This window comes from Manis javanica, chromosome 1 (genome assembly GCF_040802235.1).
Source record: "Manis javanica isolate MJ-LG chromosome 1, MJ_LKY, whole genome shotgun sequence".
Lineage (NCBI taxonomy): Eukaryota > Metazoa > Chordata > Mammalia > Pholidota > Manidae > Manis > Manis javanica.
Genome location: NC_133156.1, coordinates 93,174,200 through 93,196,391, shown reverse-complemented (window position 1 = coordinate 93,196,391; position 22,192 = coordinate 93,174,200). Strand labels below are relative to the sequence as shown.

Here is a 22,192-nt window from a genome sequence, read left to right as displayed (position 1 = left end):
TATAATTCATCAAGTAAAATTTTTTAAATCTATCATTTATAAAAGTTTTAAGAAATCTCTTCCTGGATTTTAATTGTCTGCTTGTTTGTTTTTATTCTAGGCCAGGACTGATGACGAAGTATTCAGCATCAAAGAAAATAAGACCTGACAATCCCAGACACACTCTTGATATATTTTTTAAATAAAGATTGAACATTTTTCATTAATTTTTAATTGAAACTTGATATTTTATGATCAGTGAATCTCTTCCTCCTCATCTTAAGTTTAGAGATTCATTTGTGAAAGACAAATGCAATAAATTCTCTCCCAATGACAATGCCTTTATGTGAATTTGGAATCTGTGTGAATTTACCCCTGTATATCTTTTTGATAATCATGAGAATTCACTTCCATAATACATCAATTGGAAATCAGTGCTATTAGAAGTAATTTAAAAATGAGGAATTAGGAATAGAATAAAAAAATGATTTCTTTATTATGTTTTAAGGTAAATAGAAAAGCATATTTATAAGGGCTCTCAGAGTTTCACACCAACATTTTAGCATAAGAATTTTATTTTAGTGTAAGAATTTTTCAGTGTTTAATCACTTTGTTGGCACTGGACTGCTATATTTGATCTTAGTATCTGCTACAATTTTGTATATTCATATTTTAGCTCCTTGTATCTTCAGATACCTCATAAACATTCATAATTATAATTTATCATAAGTTCTATGAAGAATATTAGATTAGCAGAACTAGTATGAGTGGTTTTGTTACCCTTAGGAAAATAATATCACAGTATTATTTTCTGTATTAAAAGAATTTTTGCTTAAAATATGATTAATGACTTATTTAAAATTTCTTTATCTTATGAATAAGCACTTTGTTCACTGGAAACATGTAGTCTAAGATTCAAGGTAATTATTTTCTTATATAAAGGACTTTTAAATGGCAGCATTTCATTTCTTAGCAGTTATATTTGTGAAAGAATGCTTAATTGTAGTTAGCTTAAATAGTTGGTCCAAATACTTCCATTTTATCAATAAGAGTTTTTATCAAAAACATTTAATTGAAACGTGAAGATGGAAACCATTTTATGTTACTGTTTTAGGAACTGAATCTCTTGTTCTCTTCTGTTTTTTTCCTTTTCCCACTTTTCATACTTCGTAGCTTATTATCTAAATTTATACTGAAATATTTTAGGAAGAGCTTAAAGTAGGATCTTGACTGCCTTTGGCCAAAGTGGTAACTTGGATTTTAAATTACTAGATTATTCACAGTAAGGCTTAATGTTTATTAACATACCAATCTCATGCCTAATATTATTATATACAGTGATGAATACAAAGCTGTAGAGCTATGGTGCTTGATTGTGTGATTTACTTATGTGAATTCTTTACAAAACTGAGTTCAATGAAATACTGATTTAATGTATTAAAAAGTAGCACCATCATTTTCTGTCTTGCCTCAAGTTTATTTTTATTGTGTTTTCAATATTATATAAATACTAAATTATTTTCACCTAGATGATTCATTTAATTGAATGTGGTCATTTGCTAATATTTAATAAAAATTTAAAATAAAAATTGAAATGTTTAATTGATTTTAGTCAGTAGAAATGGTTTCCTTTCATTTCCACTCTTTCCCCCTACTCTGGTGCTTTAACTTTTGTTTTATTTGCCCAGAATTCTCTCCACATCTTTTTCTATCTGTTTTATCTAATACATTCAACTCATTTTCTTATTATATTTTTGCTTGGGGACATTTTTAGAAAGTACATCAAAACTACAAAGAAGAAGCACTTATAGTCTTACCTACTTAGGGTCACAAAAATAGGGCTCTACCTGGGAGAACATACTTGTAACACACAACTGGCAAAAAACTAATATTGGAAATATATAAATGACTTCTACGAATCAGTGAGAAAAAGACAGACAGCCAATAGACATTTGGACAAGAGACTTTAAATGACACTTCGCATAAATAGAAATCCAAATGGTCAACAAATATGAAAACATTCTCAGCCATTTTAGTAATATAGAAATGAAAGAAAAAATCCCCCCAATGGGGGAGCCACTGCAGAAGATTTCAAGGAGGAAAGGCGATGAAGTTGTGTATTTATTGCCTTGTGTACCTTTTTGTAGGATCATCTCAAGCTGGTTAAGTCCCTAACCAAAAGTCACAACTTCATACTGCATTCCTTCCAGGTTATCATCCTTTCCTTCCCCCACCCCTTCAGCCTAGGGGTAGCAACAGAGCCTCACTCTTCTTAGTCCTGGGCTGCTACGCTATCTTTTTGGTTTCCCCACACCTTTGTAAATAGTCCCTTTCTTAAACTCAAAAAATTAATTTTTTTCTTTCCAGAACCCTGATAAATTGTCTTGGGAAAACAATTTTACCTGTTTTCAGGAAGCATTTACAAGAATGCTCATAGCAATACTGTGATAGCCAAAAATTGGAAATATCCAGCAATGGTAGAATGGTTAAATTCTACCATTGCATATTCATGTATATTCAAACAGTAGAATTCTACACAGTGGTAAAAATGAAGGAAACAGCTAACCAGAAAGTGGATGAATATCATGAACATAATGTGGAGCAGAAGAAGCAAGTCATAGATGTCATCAACATGCTTCCATTTATATAAAGTTCAAACAGTTTAAATTGAACCATATTCTTTTAAGGATATATCCATATGAGACCAAATTGTAAAGAAAAGCAAGTATGTTACTGTTCCAAAAGTTAAAATGATGATTTCTCCTATGAGGAGATAGGGAGATGTGTAGGGGGGATGCACATGGAGCTGCTGGGATGCTGACAATATTCTCTTGCCTTGGATGGTAAGTGCGTGGATGTTTAAAAATATTCTTTAAACTGTACTCATATATTTTATATATTCTTGTTCTTATGTGACATAGCACAATAAAAAGTAAAAAGAAAAAAATGGCAGAAACTGCTTTCCTTCACAAGATATTTTCTTCTTTCTTTGCAGGCTACTAGCTTCAGTAGAGAAAAAGTACATTTTTCTCTGCTAGGACTTTGCTAGAACTCAGCAAGAAGAGCCATCCCATGCCATTTTGAGTTTTTCTGTTAACATTTCCCCTGATGCTACAGCCTCAATCAGCATTTGATCTGCTTTCAAACAGCAGTGGTTGACAATATGACCAAATATTTGATCACTATCAAACAAGTCACCAGTTTTCCAGCCTGTCATATGCGTCCTCACTCCCCAAAGCCCTCCCTCAAACACTAAGCCAATTGTGTATGTTAGGCTTTGTTACTTGTGGAACCCTACTTTCTTTACTGGTTCAGAATTTCACTTACAGCTGCAAATTACAGAGACTCAGATGGAGTCTTTTTAAAAAATCAGTTCTAGTTTGCTCATGAAACATGAATTTCATTGGTTAGTATTACCTTGGTTCAAGGATAGGTTCAAAGTCTCTCATTTTCTTGGCTTCACATGGCCAACTTATAGCCACAAGATGGGCTTTTCCACAGTCAGGCTTGTACATGAGTTCCACGCAGGAAGACAAGGCAGTGAAAAGGATAAAAGGCAATAAATCTGTCCTACTTTAAGGAATTTTCCTGGGAGCTCAGGTCATACTTTCTACATACATCATTTTATTGGCCAAATTGTGTCAAGTGGCTTCCCCATATTAAAGAAAACCAGAAGATACAGTTTTTAGCAGGGTACACTGGTCCCCAAACAAAATCAGGTTCTGTTAGTCAATTCTGCCTCATCTCTAAAAAAGCTATATAAGTTATGACACTTAATGGTGAAATTTTAGAAGCATTCCATAGGAATAACAAAAGGGTACCCTCTATTGTTTTGCTGGGGATCCTAGATAATTCAACAAATCAATACGATAAACACTGGAAACAAAACTATTGTCAGATTATGTGTTTGTCTACATTTAAAAAATCTACATTTAATAAAAGTTCAACAAAGTATGGCTACAAGATCAGTACACAAAATTAGCATTCCTCTACAGTGGTAATAAGTAGAAAATGTAATAAAAATCTCTTTTATGACAATAATCTTTAAGGTACCTAAGATGGGGGCTTGGGGGCCTATCAAAATATGTGTAAGCACTCAGAAACTACAAAGTATTATTGAAAGACAAGTAGTACATTTGAGTAAGTGAAATGAGTAACCATGTTCATGAATTGGAAGAAAAACAATCTTAAAGATAATTATTTTCCTCCAATTATTCTATAAATTCATTAAAATTCAAAACAAGATTCCTTATGGTTTTTCCTAAGAGCTGTTTAGTAGAGCCTAGATTGTATATGGAAGAGCAAAGGCCCAAAAATAAGAAGGTAGAAGAGACACGCCCTATTACATATCAAGATTTATTAGAAGCCTATCATAATTAATACAGCTCATATTAATAAAGTAGTATTGGCATGGTATGGACCACTCAGTACAAAAAGTATTTGCTATTTAATAAATAGCACTTGCATGATTGACTACCCATAGAGAAAAAAAATGATCTCTACCTTATGTGTCAGGAGTCCTCAAGACTACCCTCAGGAGAGACAAATGACTAGGAGGACTTCCAGAATTCAGAAAAGCTGTTTAACTTGTGGTTACAGTTTGTTGACAAGGGAGGATACAGATTAAAATCAGCAAAGGGAAAAAGCAAATGGGCAATGTCCAAGAGAGATCGGGCTTATTACATATTGCCAACCCAGGAAAGTTCACCCAACCCTTGCAGTGCAGGATTTTCACAGGGGTCAGCCTTGTGTAGGCTTGGCTGCCACTCAAGTCTCCAGCCCTCCAGAGATCTACATAATACTTCATTACCCTGGGCCTCAGGCATATAAAATAGGCATTACCATAAGTCATGTTGTTAGCATAAACTATTTGTGTCATACTATTACGGTGTGGCCCCAGGCTATACACTAAAACACTGTTACCAGGCAGGATCTTCAAAGGGCTCAGAAGTCAAGGGACCAATCTCTGGCAAGTCCTCAGAAAGGCCTCTCTTTGGAATGTTCAGGGCCTGAGCAACCTGCAACTGCTGTTTTACTTTACTGCACATTTACAAAATAAATGTCAAGTGTATGGGAATAAAGTAAAAAAGGATAAATATCATTTAGGGTAACTTTTCGTATGCCTCATTTGTAAAATGCTTATCAGAGACATTTCACATCTATAAAATGTTTAGGCAATTTCAGAGAAGGAGGATGACCTGTCCTTTTGAAATTTATCATTATTAGTGTATAGTAACACAAGTGACATCTTATAAATAGGCCTAATAATTGTTTGCATGTATGTAATCCTCTCTTCAACGGAGTTCAAAGATCTCTTTTTTAATGTCAGTCTTTACACTGTCCCTATTGTGCAGGGCTTCAGTCTTGTGCAATAAGGAAAAGCAGCATTGCAAGAAGTATGTATAAATTCAACTAATTCCATTGGAAGTGTTTGAATTTTGAAGTTAATATGGGAATTGTGATATCTGCATAATCAATTACCCCTACTGATGCAGTGACTCCAAGACTAAGAAGTTTCATCATTAACATGGGTAATGGAAGTCATATTACAGAGTTCAAGGAGGAACTTTGGTTTAAAAAAATGTAAGTAATGGGTATAGACATTTATTTAAGCCTGGAAGCAAAAACAATTAGCATTTAACAGGAAATACTTTTACTACCCTCATTATAAAATGTCTTTTAACTCATTCTTCCTCCTCTGTCTCTGTCAATTCCATATACATTACTGAATTCTATCTATCCTGTAGAGCCTTTTGAAAACATCTGTTTCTTTCCACTCTTTTTATTAAGCTCTTTTTAGTTGCCTAAACTCTGACCTTCCAACTGATTTCTCAGCTTTCCCTATTCTAAACTGTCTTGCAGAATTTTTACAGAGCTACCATAAACAGTGTTTTCATAATGTCACTCTATGTTAGAAACAAAACAAAATAGATCCCAAAAGCTCTCAACTCTCTCCAAGATCAGTGGGGATTGAGAGAGGGGAACTGATTTTCAGTGTATGATGATTCCTATGGTGTAAATACAATGACAGTCTTCAAGCTGTAGACATGTCAACCAGTTCACAGAATTCCTGCAAATGTAACAATCGGTTCTTGTAAACCAGTACAAACTAACTCTTACATACCACTGTCCATGACGCACACCAAACATTGGCTTGGCATTCAAGGCCAATCAAGTCACACTGCAAAGTTTATAGTTTCCTGCATAGATCAAGCTGTTTCTCCCTTCTGGTATCATGCTTGGCTGCTACCTCTGCCCACAATGTGCTTCCTGATTACCCCTTTGCCCTCTCTCACCATATGCAACTACTCATCTTTCAACTCAGCCCTGGAGCCACCTTCAGGATAGGGACCCTGCACTCTGGAAAAAATTATCAGTCTCTCCTGTATGCTCCTGTTTCTCTATGAGGACTCTGAAACATGCTTTTCTGTGGTCTCTCGCTACTAGATTGTAGGCTGCTAGAGGTCCTGGTTTATCTTTCATTAATCTCTTAATTCTTGGTATGAAGTATATGGCTCGACACTTAGTAGGTGTCAATTATTATGTGTTGACCCATAAAAGAATAAATAATATGTGCCCAAAGAGTGGTGTCTATTACTAGCTTACTATTTTTCTCTGGGAAGACAGGGTGGTGGCTTATATAAGCAGCTGCAATCAAGCTGGGCCCAAAGGGTTGGGCATTCCAAAAAGAGTGAATTGCATTTCTTTCCCTTTATTGGTTAATTGCTTGCTTTATAAATATTTTAATACTATGTCCTTTTAGGGTGGCTTGGAAGTATTTGGAAGAAGGCTCAAAATATGACAACCTGGGCTAAAAAATGCTTTTTGAGGAAATACTCCATTTTGAAAACCATGTCTGCTACCTTTTTAGAAAAATAATGTTTGATTTTGAAAAGTAATTATATATTTGAATATATCTAGAGGTGCTGGTAGGATTTTAGTGAACTTCACAGAAGGTAGCGTTTATTTCCCTGGAGCAAAAACTGTGTTGTATAATTAAGAGGTGTAAGTCTGGGTAAAGGAAATCCTGGAGTAAAATACCTCTAAAACCAAAATCAGTCAAAGGAAGAAATAAAGTTTAAAATCCATTTATTGCTTACAAACTGCAGTCCAGGGCCTTCTCTGCTCCAGCAGAAGCAAAAAGGTCCTCCCTTTAAACTTTCAGGTTCAGACATTCCCTAGGTTGCCCAGGTGGAGATGAACTTCTCTCCACGGGTGAGGATATGCAAATGTACTAAAAAATGCTACAATTTTACCCACAAGGAGTAATCGCTTTTGCTTTGTAATACATAATGGGATTAACAGTTGTTCAAAACTCAAATGATATTATGGTATTGGAAACATGATTCCATTTATTAAGCAAACCATTATACTGAACTGTTTCCCTTCCAGGTAGGAGGAAATGTATGACAGTCCCATTGTTGCTGTCTACAGAAGGCTCAAGGAGATGCAAGGTGTGAACTCTTTCTAACCTCAGTCTCTGAAGTTTATTATGATTTCAAACATATATATATATGCATTATATATAAATGTTTACACACACACACACACACACACACACACACACACACACACACACACACACACACATGCATACTACCTCTGCCAAATCCGTATCTATTATTGAATTCTGTCTACCCTTGTAGAGACTCTTGAAACATTCACTTCTTTCAAATCCTTTTGTCAAGTCCTCATCAGTCGCCTAATCTCTGGCCTTTAAACTCATTTCTCAGCTTTCATCAATTTTTTTCCCTTCTCTGAACAACCTTGTGCATTTTTATGGACAACGCTTTCTTAATATTACTTTTCTGTCTGTGGTATGTGAGTATACAAAAATGTTGAGTCAGTTCTAGGGTCAGATTTAGTTCTGTTTTATGAGGGCTCAAATTTTTCCCTCCTAGAACATGCTAAACTTCCAGTCTGACCTCTGAAATCTTGCACAGGTGTGAGATGTGCCATGGTTTTGCTATGTCTTTGTAATCCATCAAATACACTGTGCTTAAGTACTAGGGATTCAGGGCAGAGATCCTGGTTGTCCTTCAATATTATGCTTTTCTTCCATATTTTTAGAATTTCACCTAGGCACATGATTGCCCAGCATAGATGACTGTATTTCATCAATGCTTTATTTTACAAACCACTGAAAAAGAAATAGTACCCAAGATGGGGTGCCCAATAGGTTAGCACTGCATTAAAATGGAATACCAAGATGTACACCTTCAGAGAAGAAACTGAGAGTCTTATTCAAAAGAAAATTCTGGAAACCCATTTATAAATGAAGCTCCAATAGTGTTGATTATAAATTCAACTTCGACATTTCTCAAAATTGTATGATAATTGCTAAGTATGAACTGAGAGTTTTTCAGAACGTTTTTACTTCAGGTAAAACCAAACCGTATTACCGCGCACGCGACCCCCGCAGACGGACCCTCCCAGGCCGGCCACGCAGGGGCAGGGCTGCGGAACCAGGGGCGAGCGGACCCGCCTCGCCTCCCACCCCGCGCCGCCCCGCGCGCCGCCAGCCCCGGCCGGGGGTCTGAGCCCCGCAGGCACTAGGCCGGCCGCGGGGACCGCCGTGGACCCCGCCGGGCGGCGGCGAGGGGGCTGCTGCGCCGGGCGGCCGCGGCCGCGGAGGGGCTCCGGGAAGACCCGAGAGGCGCGGCGGGCCGGCCCTGTTGGGGGGCTGTCTCGGATCCCGAGCCAGGAGGAGCCTCGGGAGGAGGCGGCGGCCAGACCTGAATTCCGTGAGTTCTGGACGCGCTGTGGAAATCGGAAGGCGGAGCGGCGGGGCGGCGGGGCGGCGGGGCGGCGGGGCGGCGGGTCCCGGGCCCCAGGGGCGGGCGCAGAAGGTGCCCGGAGCAGCGCCTCAAGACCTTGAGGGAAGGAAGTGGGCGCGAGGCCTCGTCTGTGGGGACCTGGAGCCCATCCTCCACCACCACACCCCTGTGGGCTGCTTTTCACGGCTGGAACCCACCCACAACCAAAATTTGCCTCACATTTCTCAGGACGTTTTATTTCAGGTTCAACCTGTACTGTGAAATGAAGGAAAGTGTTACTCTTTCAATTTAAGGTAGAGGATTTATTTTTTATTATTTTATTTTGGTATCATTAACATACAATCTCATGAGCAATATTGTGGTTACTAGATTCTTGCCATTATCACGTGCCCACCACAGTCACTGTCCATCAGCATAGTAAGATGCTATAGAGTCACTACTTGTATTCTCTGTATATACTGCCTTCCCCGTGACTTCCACCTACATTATGTGTGCTAATCGTAATGCCCCTTATTCCCCTCCTCCTTCCCTTGTCACCCACCCTCCCCAGTCCCTTTCCCTTTGGTAACTGTTAGTCCATTCTTGGGTTCTGTGAGTCAGCTGCTGTTCTGTTCCTGCAGTTTTTGCTTTGTTCTTATACTCCACAGATGAGTGAAATCATTTGGTACTTGTCTTTCTCCGCCTGGTTTATTTCACTGAGCATAATACCCTCTAAGGGTAGAGGATTTTTAAACAAATGGTTAAGCCCTTTTGCAAATAGGGAAAGAGTTTTATGTGCTGTTATCTGTTTTAATTTATTGTGTGACTAAAGTCACTTAATCTTTCTGTACTAAAGTTTTTAAAGCATGGAATGTATCATCTATACCTTGGGAATACATTTATAGCATAAAGCGAGGCACACTGTTGGAGAGTCTTCAAAAGTTGAGGATGAAACCAGGTCTGCGACAGGGCACACCATCCAAGTCAGCTAACTGGATGGCCTCATTTCCTGAAGACTGGCCCTGCGGCCAGAGCACCAATTCCTTTATATAAGGTTCATTTAGTCCATCCATCCATCCATCCGTCCGTCCGCCCTTCCATCTGTCCATCCGTCCATGCATCTGTCCATCCGTCCGTCCATCCATCTATCCTACCGATATATTCAAGAGCTTACTATTTACTAAACATATTCTAGATGTGCAGAGAGCACAGGACAACTATTCTGATGGAGCTCACATTATTGGGATACTAAAATTCAGAATTGTTTGTTACAAGATTGGACAATCAGGAAATTGTGGGCAAGTTGGTGAATGTTGAGCCTCTAGAATGTCTGATGTAATCAGCTTTAGTTGAAGAACCTGGCTTAGATTTTTTTTTTAAAGGTATCTAGTTGATTTCTTCCTGAAGCCAGGGATAAGAACCATTGACTTAAGGAATCGAGTCTTTTATGATGCTTCCCTGTTGACTTAGAAGCTGTCTCAAAATTAATTTTCCTAACAGGTGTGGTAGAAAAGGGGCAAGATATTCAGCTTTAGGGACAGAATAGAATCTATATGTCATATTTCAGATCACAGTAAGGTCTTCACTTGCCCTGGAACATACCAAACAAGGACAAAGACCTTGAACTGGAAATACCCTCCCATCAGGTTAATACACAGGGGCGAGGACCTGGGGTCGGGCCTGTGTGGAACCAGGAGAGGGAGCTGAGAGAAATCCAGCCTAACTAGAATGTATTAGCTAAAGCATTTGATGGAGTGGGTAGTTTGGATCTTCTCTGCAGCAGTACACTCATGCTGACACTCTAGACATGTGCAGTGACTGAAAGCTTGAGGTTTAGATTCAGACTGTTTGGGACAGTTCTACCATTATTATCTTAAAGACATGAGCAAGTGGTTTAATTTTCTAAGTCTCAGTTTCCTCCTCTGTAAAATGGCGGTGATAAAGTCCACCAGGTTGTTAATTTTATGAAAACTCTGGGGTGCACCAACGTTTGGACATCAAGCAGAGGAGAAAGAGCCAGTAAAAGAGATGGGAAAACAAAACGTAGTCTAACAGAAGCCTGGAGAGGAACATGGTACAAGGAGAGCATGGTCCTCTGTGTCAGATCTGCCAAGAGCTCAATGCACGTGGCAGCCCTAGTAAACTAATACAAGAAGTCCTGAGATGCGGAACCTCCATCAGGTTGGTATTGGGAGACAGATCTCCATGGGTCTCTTGCGTTTCTGCATGTCTTACAAGCAGAAGCACTGACTGCCTTTGTTCTGGACCATCTTTTCCAGGATGTTTGTATAGTAAACTGTTTTGGAAGAGAGAAATAATGTACTCCTCTGGAGCAGGGACAAGTTTTCTTATAGCCATGAACAACAGTGAGAGTAAGGCATGCTCACTGTCCTTTACAAAGGATTTGGGTTCCCTAAGTGCTGGATTCACTGCATGAGCAGGAACCACTGGGCCCTCTTTGCCTCTCCCTGTGGGAACTGGGGCTTGGAGGCCAGGTCATGTGGAGGGAAAGATTAGAGGTGAAGGCATCAGAACACTGAGAGACCAAGGCATGAAATTAATCATCTTCATGGATATTGAAGTCACTAAGAGTAGTAGCTAGGAATAGTAGTGGTAGACAGGAAAAGAGGGAATCCAAGTGAGAAAAAGCACATGTGTATATCTCTCTTGAAGATACTCCCTGCTCTTTGATTGGACTTGGTAGCATTCTAAAGAGTCTTTGTCAGATACTGGGAAACTACTCAGCAATAGATACACAAAATCTTTCTTGGAATCTTTTCTTTTTGGAGATGGTCTATTACTGATATTCAGACCATTCCAATTCAGATTTTATTCCCCATGTTGGGGTTGTCCCCTGAGAGCCCTCCAGCTCCCCTGTATTACAGAAAGTCTCAAAATACAGCATGTTCATCTCCTTTAGCCTTTGTGTATAATTTGTTGCAATTTAAAGTTTGTTTCTGCCAACCTGGCATCTACACAGCCTTCTGCAGACAACAATTTTTTCTTTGTAAGCTTCTACTGAGCATCTGGGCTCCTCCCTGACTAATCTCACACAAACATTGTATAAATGATGTCCTCTGGGAAGTCCATGGCTACCTTCCGACCTCCTAGGCTCAAATACTACATTGCTGATTTCAGGGTGGTCCTTGGAAATACTGTTTTGTTTGGGGCTAGGAATATTTTAAGTGTGTGAGAGCACTTGCAGCTGGAGGATAAACTGGAATCTTAATAATACAGCTTTATAAAATATTGAAACAAAGTTCCCATGTACAGGATAGCAAAATGATAAAGGCTCAAGGCTGTTATTTTAAGTTTTTAGAGCTACAAGGTTTGCCACATGAGGTTTGCTTTCTCTTCATCCCCCTTGAATTCCCTCAGTCATTCTTGCTTGCTTGTTTTCAGTACTGCCAAATGAGAAAAGCTTCCAGAATGCTGCTAACAGCAATAATTTGGATCTTATGGAGAAGCTGTTTAAAAAGAAGGTTAACATTAATGCTGGGAACAATGTAAGTCGAAGTTGCAAGTGTGACAAGTGACTTATCTGAGGGTAGCTTGGGTTTACACAGTCTAATCGAAATAATAACAAAAATAAAAATAATTGTGCTGGTTGAGATGAGGGAGAGCTCCATTGTTAGTAGTTCTGGAATGTTTAAGCTAATGGTGGAATCAAGCAGTGGAATAGGCTCTGGGTGTTTTAATTTATCAGAATGGAAGTGTACAGATCTTTGCACATGTGTGCAAAGTCTGTGTGTGGGTGGTAAAGCTGACTGTCAAGGTTATGGGGCTGGACTTAGTCCTAGATTGTAAATTTGTGGATCATTTTGGCCTCACACATTCTGGAAAGGCAGAACATCTTTTGCTACACAATTCATCATTGTTTTCTCCCCAGAGATGTCCTTTGTTAGTTGGGGCCCTCCAAATTAAAAATCCAAAGATTACTGGTTTGCCCTTTATTGCTTTAGAAATACAGTACATCTGCATGTTGCACAGTGGGGCATCTTCTAAAACCTGGCTCTTATGTATTCTTCATGTACCTGGGTTTGGGGGAAAAGCCCACTGCCAGAAATACATTTCCTACTACTTGGTTTTGTGGGAATTTCCTGACAGCCACTCACAGCAGAATTTTGTAAAAGTGAACAAGTTGGGGGGCTGTGTCAGGTGTTTGGGACAGTTTGTGTAGTGGTTCAGGCTGGAATGGCAGAGCTAGATTTAATGCTGAATGAAGCATATGCTTTAGTGCCCCTACTTGTGGCACTGGGAGGGCTTTAGCAATGTGTTCTCATGTTATTTGGTTTTATAAAATCTAAAATAATAAGAAATTATAACTAAAAATAATTATAGTTTTCTGACTCTGGCTTTAAGGAGGGCTCCCTAAAGGGTGTAAACTTCAGGTTCCACAAAACATGGATCTATCTCAGGCCATGAGGTTATAGAAACTGACGTCATGTATCCTATGCAATGGAAGGATGTTTAGTAGTTGTGCATGTGTATGAGGGCATATTTGTTTATGTGTATGTGGGAATTTGTGTGTCTGTGTGTATGTTTTGTGTGTGCATTTGTGTCTGATGTGTTAAATGAGTTTATATAGTATTTGCTGTGCATAGACATCCTAGAAAGAGTAGAAAAATGGCAAAATTTTTCAGCACTGCAATTTTAGGAACCAAAAAAAGAAAGAAAAGAAGTCAAGGAAGGGAGTAAAATGAAAAGAAATAAGGATCTTTGAAGTTGATATCTAGATTAATTGTTGAATAAGGAAAGCAATAATCATTTTTCCAGGTAGCAGGAAATAGAGTCTCCAATGTACTTTCACAATAGTTTAAAATTTTTTCACGTACAACTTTCTCATCTTTCAAGCCATATTTTTATATTAAAGTAGTTGGGGAGATAGTAAAATTTAGGGTACTTTAAATTACAATCAGTGTGGCGTGTTATCATAAACTCCTGATGAATTATACTGTACTTTGTAATGACAGCTCTTTTAGCTTGTTTACAGCAGACTGTTGACATGGTTAATTGTATAGTTATTTAAAATCTGTAGTGGTAAAGATGAAAAACAATATAAATGGTTTTATTGAATTATCTTGGATGCTATTTTGGCTTGCATCCTTATTTACAAATAAAGTTAATAGAGGAGTTTTATAAGTCCAAATTTGACATATTAGAACTTAGTTGTAGATTGCAGACAATGGTAACATGTTCTGTCAGACTTAGTTTATCACTGGTTTACTTACCAAGAAAATCAGATGTTTAATTTTTGTAATAAATTATTTAAAACAAAGGATAGTAAATACATGCCCAGGCACTATAAATATGGTTGGGAATATGGAAGATGTGACAAATGACTTACACAAACCACCCATTGTCTGAAACACATTAGACTGTCTCTGGACATCCCAGTAGCACCATGTAGGCTTTCCTTTGAAACAAACGATATTCATAGCCTTCTTTCTCTGTGTCTGTCTCTTTCTTACTTTTGTAATTTATTTGTTTACTTCAGTAAAATTTACAGCCCAAAAAATTACATAAGACAGGACATGTATGGATTGAACATCTAGGAAAAATTTTGTTATGCATTATCAAATTATTCTAAGCAGAAAAAAATTACTATTATTAATGATTGCATACAGGGGATAACAACTTTTACTCTCTAACTGAAATCCATTATAGTGTTACAGTCAATGATAGGTCATGCAATGGATTTCAGTTTGAGTCACGTTCTCCAGTGGATTGCCAAATTCTGATATTGTAACAGATGAAGGCAAGAGTTTGCTGGACACAGTTCTCACTACTTTCAAAGGCAAAAGCAAAGAGTAGATAAATAATCAAAGTACAAATGCCTGATAAGAAATTATGGCTGTTCAAGAAACAAGAATCTTGAAGAGGCTAAATAACAGTCAGATGACTGAAGACACAAATTATGTTTCCGCAGATAAACTGGATAGCCTTGCATTTTGCAGTGGGGGCAAAGCATTTATCTGCGATGGATTTCTTGCTCAATCACAAGGCCCAGGTGGATGTTGCTGATAAGGTAATCTCATCTTCATTTGGTAGAATGGATTGGAGCATAACTAATGTATGTGGGAAAATTTGGTCACTTCGGTTACTTTTCTTCACTTACATGCAGAATATCTCCATTGGCAGTGTTCATTTCAGAAAAATCTCTTTAGAGATATAGATATTGTGTGCTCTTTGTATTTGGTGACTAAATTGTTTACCTATTATTTATAGGACTTAGGCTTTTACTTTTTTTCCTATATTGACTGTAATGGCCAGTAGCACACATTTTATGAGAATAAGATTGTTGCCCAGAGAGGAATTTGACACATGGAAGGTGGAAGCTAACTGGCCTTGGAGACACTAATTGACATTGCCTTGTGAACTCTCAGAAGTAAAGAAGGCTTATTAAATACGTGCTATGTACTATGCACCAGTCTTAGAACTTAGATATTTAGTATCTGTCACTCCCCACAAATCTTTTGAGAAAAGTATTACTCTAATACCCAGATTACAGATGAGGACAGTGAGACACAGAGAGATTATGCATCTTACCCAAAAAATTACATCTAAGAAGGGTGGGGATGGGATTTGAACCTGGATCATCTGATTCCAGAGACCATGCTGATAGCCATAAATCAGCTAAGCTATTTGTCTATCAAAACCCACCCTGAGGATTTTCTACCTACTTTTCCCAACTTGATTTCATGCTTTACCTTGGTACAAGGAAAGCACTTGGGCTGGAGAGACCCAACATCATGTTTATTATTTCCAGTTGTGGAAAAAGATGGTAAGTCTTGGTTCTTAATTAATCCAATAGACCATGGTTCTTAAACTGTTCAGAAGATTCCCACAGAGATTTTCTCTTTTCTCTCTGCACTGACCCTTTGGAGAGTAAGGCTCAGCATTGCTTTATCATCATATCTCACAGGGCCAGGGTTTAGTATGTGCTTAGTAAATCTTTGAAAGATGAATGGATGAAATCAGTTCAAACCAGTCAGTCATCTTGTTGGTTTTATTGGTAATTGTAGACATGGCCTAGACTTGATAATAAGAGCTTCTCTTTGTATTACCAATGAGGCACATCCCTCTCTGTCTATTTTATTGCTCTGGTATTGGTGGGCAAGAAGGTTGATACATAACAATCAGAATGAAGAAATTCCCCTTTTAAAAAGTTGGCCCTTAAAGCTCTCCAACTTTATGAATGGAGTAAGTTGTATTATGATGTTACTTAAGAAACATGTTTCATAGGACTGTAAATTTTTATTTGATTATTTTGCAATATTAGTTAGCCTGCAAAAGATGCTTTGGTAATAGAACTGATTGTTAAGTCTATTCTTATTTTAACATTGAAGTCCCAGAACAATAAATTTTTATTTTAATTTTTAAATTAACATGCTGTACAATTAATTTTCTTTTTGGCATTTAGTTTTATGAAATTTAACACAGGCATAGATTCATGTAACCACTACCATAATCAAAATACAGAACAGTTGCATCACCCAGAAAATTCTCTCATGATGCCTTTTTATAGTCAAACCTCCCTAACCCTGACCACCACTGATCTCCTCTCCATCTCTATAACTTTGTCTTTTTGAGAATACTATCCAAATATGTAATATAGCTTATATCTTTTTACACTGGTTTCTTTCACTCAGCAAAATGCCTGTGAGGTTCATGCATTTTGTGGTATATATCAATAATTCCTCCCTTTTGTTGTTGAATAGTATTCCGGTGTATGGATGAACCACAGTGTATTTATCCATTCACCAGTTGAAGGACATTAGTTTCCAATTTTTACCAATTACAAATAAAGCTGCTATAAACGTTCATGTACAGGTATTTATGTAAGCATACGTTTTCATTTCTTTAGTATAAATACCTTGAAGTGAGATTACTGGGTTATATAGTAAGATATATACAAGAAGTTGCCAGACTTTTTTAAAGTGGCTATGCCATTTTCACTCCCGCTAGCAAAGTAACAGAGTGCCAAGTCCTCATCAGTACTTAATAGGGTCATTTTCCCCCTTAGTTTTAGCCATTGTGATACATTTGTATTGGCAAGTTATTGTGATTTTAATGTGCATTTCTTTAATAACTAGTTATATTGAACATCTTTTCTTATGTTATTTACCATTTGTATATCCTCTTTGGTGATGTGTTATTCAAATCTTTTGAACATTTTTTAAAATTGGGATATTGTTTTCTTATTGTTGAGTTTTTTCTTAGTTTTTTTAAAAACATTAATATGTACATTTTTATTATTATTTTTATCATCAAATATATATCACAGTGATTCAAGAGTCCCCCTCCTGTCTCCCTCACCCACTCCCCTCCCCCTTGGTAACCATTAGTCACTTCTCAGTATCTATGAGTCTAATGCTGTTTTGTTTTCCCTCTGTTTTGCTTTGTTTTTATATTCTACAAATAAGTGAACTAATATGGTATTTGTCTTTCTCCACCTGGCTTATTTCACTGAGCATAATACCCTCTAGATCCATCCATGTTGTTGCAAATGGCAGGATTTCTGTTCCTTTTATGGCTGAATGATGTTCCATTGTGTATATGTACCACATTTTCTTTATCCATTCAATGGACACTTAGGTTGCTTCCATTATCTTGGCTATTGCAAACAATGTGGCAATAAACAAGGGGAGCACATATCTTTTTGAATCAGTGACTTTGTTTTCTTTGGGTAAATTCCTAGGAGTGGAATTACTGGGTCGAATGGTATTTCTATTTTTAGTTTTTTGAGGAACTGCCATGCTGCTTTCCACAGTGGTTATACCAATTTGCATTCCCACCAACAGTGTAGGAGGGTTCCTATTTCTCCGCATCCTCACCAGCATTTGTTGTTTCTTGTCTTTTGGATAGTGGCCATTCTAACTGGTGTGAGATGATATCTTATGGTGGTTTTAATTTGCATTTCACTGGTGATTAGTGATGTGGAGCATCTGTTTATGTGCCTGCTGGCCGCCTGAATTTCTTCTTTGGAGAATTGTCTGTTCCTATGCTGTGCCCATTTTTAAACCAGCTATTTGCTTTTTGGGTGATGAGTCATGTGAGTTCTTTGTATATTTTGGATGTTAATCCCTTGTCAGATATGTTGTTTACAAATATATTCTCCCATACTGTAGGATGCCTTTTTGTTCTATGGATGGTATCCTTTGCTGTACAGAAGCTTTTTAGCTTGATGTAGTCCCATTTGTTCATTTTTGCCTTTGTTTCCCTTGCCCAAGGAGATGCGTTCAGGAAAAAGTTGCTCATGTTCATATTCAAGAGATTTTTGCCTATGTTTTCTTCTAAGACTTTCATGGTTTCATGATGCACATTCATGTCTTTGATCCATTTTGAGTTTTCTTTTATGTATGCAGTTAGAAAATAATTCAGTTTCATTCTCTTACATGTAGCTGTCCAGTTTTGCCAACACCAGTTGTTGAAGAGGCTGTCATTTCCCATTGTATATCCATGGCTCCTTTATCATGTATTAATTGACCATATATGCTTGGGTTTATTTCTGGGCTCTCTATTCTGTTCTGTTGATCTATGGATCTGTTCTTGTGCCAGTACCAAATTGTCTTGATTACTGTGACTGTGTAGTAGAGCTTGAAGTCAGTGAGCATAATCCCCCAGCTTTATTCTTTTCTTCTCAGGATTGCTCTGGCTATTCAGGGTCTTTGGTCATTCCATATGAATTTTTAACTATTTGCTCTAGTTTGTTGAAGAATGCCATTGGTATTTTGATAGGGATTGCATTGAATCTGTAGATTGCTTTAGGCAAGATGGCCATTTTGACAATACTAATTCTTCCTATCCATGAGCATGGGATGTGTTTCTATTTATTCGTATCTTCTTTAATTTTTCTCATGAGTGTCTTGTAGTTTTCAGAGTCTAGGTCTTTCACTTCCTTGATTAGGTTTAGTCCTAGATATTTTATTCTTTTTGATGTGATTATGAATGGTATTGCTTTCCTGATTTCTCTTTCTGCTAGTTCATTGTTAGTATATAGGAATACAACAGATTTCTGCGTATTAATTTTGTATCCTGCAACTTTGCTGAATTCAGATATTATTTCTAGTAGTTTTGGAGTGGAGTCTTTAGGGTTTTTTTTATGTACAATATCATGTCATCTGCAAACAGTGACACTTTAACTTCTTCTTACCAATCTGGATGCCTTTTATTTCTTTGTGTTGTCTGATTGTTGTGGTTAGAACCTCCAGAACTATGCTGAATAAAAGTGGGGAGAGTGGACATCCTTGTCTTGTTCCCAGTCTTAAAGGAAAAGCTTTCAGGTTTTCACTATTAAGAATGATGTTTGCTGTAGATTTGTCATATATGGCCTTTATTATGCTGAGGTACTTGCCCTCTATACCCATTTTATTGAGAGTTTTTATCATGAATGGATGTTGAGTTTTATCAAATGCTTTTTCAGCATCTATGGAGATGATCATGTGGTTTTTGTCCTTCTTTTTATTAATGTGGTGTATGATGTTGATGGATTTTTGAATATTGTACCATCCTTGCATCCCTAGAATAAACCCTACTTGATCATGTTGGATGATCTTTTTGATGTATTTTTTAACTCAATTTGCTAATATTTTGTTGAGTATTTTTACATCTATGTTCATTAGGGATATTGGTCTGCAATTTTATTTTTTTGTGGTGTCTTTGCCTGGTTTTGGTATTAGAGTGATGCTGCCCTTGTAGAAAGAGTTTGGGAGTATTCCCTCCTCTTCTACTTTTTTGGAAAACTTTAAGGAGGATGGGTTTTAGGTCTTCACTAAATGTTTGATAAAATTTGTGGTGAAGCCATCTGGTCCAGGGGTTTTGTTCTTAGATATTTTTTTTTTCTTGGTTACCCATTCAGTTTTGTTGCTGGTAATTGGTCTGTTCAGATTTTCTGTTTCTTCTTGGGTCAGCCTTGGAAGATTGTATTTTTCTAGAAAGTTGTTCATATCTTCTAGGTTATCCAGTTTGTAAGCATATAATTTTTCATAGTATTCTCTAATAATTCTTTGTATTTCTGTGGTGCCTGTAGTGATTTTCCCTTTCTCATTTCTGATTCTGTTTATGTGTGTAGACTCTGTTTTTTTCTTGGTAAGTCTGGCTAGGGGTTTATCTATTTTGTTTATTTTCTCAGACAACCAGCTCCTGCTTTCATTGATTCTTTCCATTGTTTTATTTTCTCAATTTTATTTATTTCTGCTCTTATTTTTATTATGTCCCTCCTTCTACTGACTTTGGGCCTCATTTGTTCTTCTTTTTCTAGTTTCGTTAATTGTGAGTTTAGACTGTTCGTATGGGATTGTTCTTCTTTCCTGAGGTAGGCCCAAATTGCAATTTACTTCCCTCTTATCATGGCCTTCACTGTGTCCCACAGATTTTGCAGTGTTGAGTTATTGTTGTCATTTGTCTCCATATATTGCTTGATCTCTGTTTTTATTTGGTCATTGGTCCATTGATTATTTAGGAGCATGTTATTAAGCCTCCATGTGTTTGTGGGCTTCTTTGTTTTCTTTGTGTAATTTATTTCTAGTTTCATACCCTTGTGGTCTGAGAAGCTGGTTGGTACAATTTCAGTCTTTTTGAATTTACTGAAGCTCTTTTTGTGGCCTAATAAATGATCTATTCTTGAAAATGTTCCATGTGCACTTGAGAAGAATGTATATTATTTTGCTTTTGGATGGAGTGTTCTGTAGATGTCTGTTAGGTCTGTCTGTTCTAATACATTGTTCAATGACTCAGTCTCCTTACTTATTATCTGTCTGGTTGATCTGTTGTTTGGAGTGAGTATTGTGTTAAAGTCTCCTAAAACGAATGAATTGCATTCGATTTCCCCCTTTAAATATGTTAGTATTTGTTTCACATACATAGGTGCTCCTGTGTTGGTTGCATAGATATTTATAATGGTTATATCCTCTTACTGGACTGACCCCTTTATCATTATGTCATGTCCTTCTTTGTCTCTTGTTACTTTCTTTGTTTTGAAGTCTATTTTGTCTGATACCTCCCAGAAACCTTTCACCAGTTTACCTTCACATAGGTCATGTGGAATTACTTTAATTGTTCCATTTATCACTAGCGAATTAGTAGCAAAGACAGAATAAGGAGCATGGAATTTTTTCCTACTGTTTCAAACAGCTATGTCTTTTAATTTAAAACTTTAAAGAGCTATAAATTTTTCTTGAAAGCCAGTCAGAGAGGGACAAATACCTTATGATTTCATTTACATATGGAATCTAACAAACAAAACAGAAATAGACTCATAGATGTTGAGAAGAATTTGTTGGTTAACATAGGGGAGAGACTGTGGTGGATTGGTGAAATAGGTGAAGGGGATTAATAGGCACAAAAATATCAATTAGAATGTAAATTAGTCATGGATCTGAAAGTACAGCATAAAAAATATAGTCAGTAATATTGTAATATCCTTCTATGTTAACAGATATTAACTACACTAGTTGAGGTGAGCATTTAATAATGTTGATTAATGTTGAGTCATTATGTTGTGTACTTGAAACTGATATAATATTGAATGTTGAGTATACTTCAATACAAAAAAACCTATAAATTTCACTTGAAACTGTGGATGTGAGTTGCACACTCTAGACCACAGCTTTAACCGAAATGAACCTCCCAGAAACTCCAGTGCAGTCCTGACTGTTGGAGGGGCATGTTGCTCAGTGGAGGGGACTCTACCATGAGTGTGTTTCTGTTGCAGGAGGGGGACACTGCTCTGCACCTCACAGCAAAGCATGGTCACAGCCCTGCGGTCCCGTTGCTGCTAACCCAGTGGCAAGAAATAAATAAAACCAATGAGGTAGGTGGAGGTGTTCATCATAGGTGGGCATGAGACTCGAAAGTAAAAGGAACTGGGGGAATTGCTCAAGAAAGGAATGTGAAGAAAACAAAGATATTAGTGCCACCGGGTGTAAAAAGTGATGCTAGAAAATTCCTGCTTTCTTTTTTGAAATATCTCACAGCAAGTAATTTGTTAATCCATTCATTTATTTACCCATTCAATTAAAAATATTTGCTTAATATGTACTCTTTGCTAGGTAGAGTGTGTGTTCTTATTCTAGAAGCCTTCAGGGCAAGAAAGGCATGTAAAAAATAATAAGTTGGACTGTATGCAGTGATAAATGTATGCATAGTATGCCTCGGGAACACAGGAAAATCTGTTTCAGAAATTACACAGTCATCACAAAGGAGGTGGTACACTATTTGCATCTTGGCATTTGAATAGACTTTGGTAGAAGGTAGTTTGAGGAGGGCACACATGTAGAATATTTCACACAGGGGAGAGTGTGGTGTGTCCTGGGACTGACAAGTTCTGATTGGCAGAAACTGAAGACAGGTGGGCTGGGAAGGGTAGTAGCTGAGTGGGCCAAGGCAGAGAGTTGAGGATGGACTGTGCTCACCAGGAGGGGGGTTTGGCTTTGACTTGTTGGCAGCAGAGACCT

At 37.5% G+C, this 22,192-nt stretch overlaps 2 protein-coding genes across 5 annotated transcripts in view; both read left to right on the top strand.

Moving 5' to 3' along the window:
• The window catches only part of POLK (DNA polymerase kappa), a 78,866-nt gene extending 78,550 nt beyond the window's left edge, over nucleotides 1-316 (top strand). For all 4 annotated transcript variants that reach the window (XM_073234991.1, XM_073234998.1, XM_073234985.1 and 1 more), the window contains one exon: nucleotides 101-316. In XM_073234991.1, coding sequence (XP_073091092.1) covers nucleotides 101-185 — 85 coding nt within the window. In that variant the 3' untranslated portion in view covers nucleotides 186-316. The remainder of the gene's footprint in view (nucleotides 1-100) is intronic.
• Nucleotides 317-8,596: 8,280 nt separating this feature from the next.
• The window catches only part of ANKDD1B (ankyrin repeat and death domain containing 1B), a 58,986-nt gene continuing 45,390 nt past the window's right edge, over nucleotides 8,597-22,192 (top strand). The window contains 4 exon segments of the mRNA XM_073234981.1: nucleotides 8,597-8,723; nucleotides 12,138-12,241; nucleotides 14,665-14,763; nucleotides 21,451-21,549. Of these exon segments, the coding sequence (XP_073091082.1) occupies nucleotides 12,194-12,241; nucleotides 14,665-14,763; nucleotides 21,451-21,549 (246 nt within the window). The 5' untranslated portion in view covers nucleotides 8,597-8,723; nucleotides 12,138-12,193.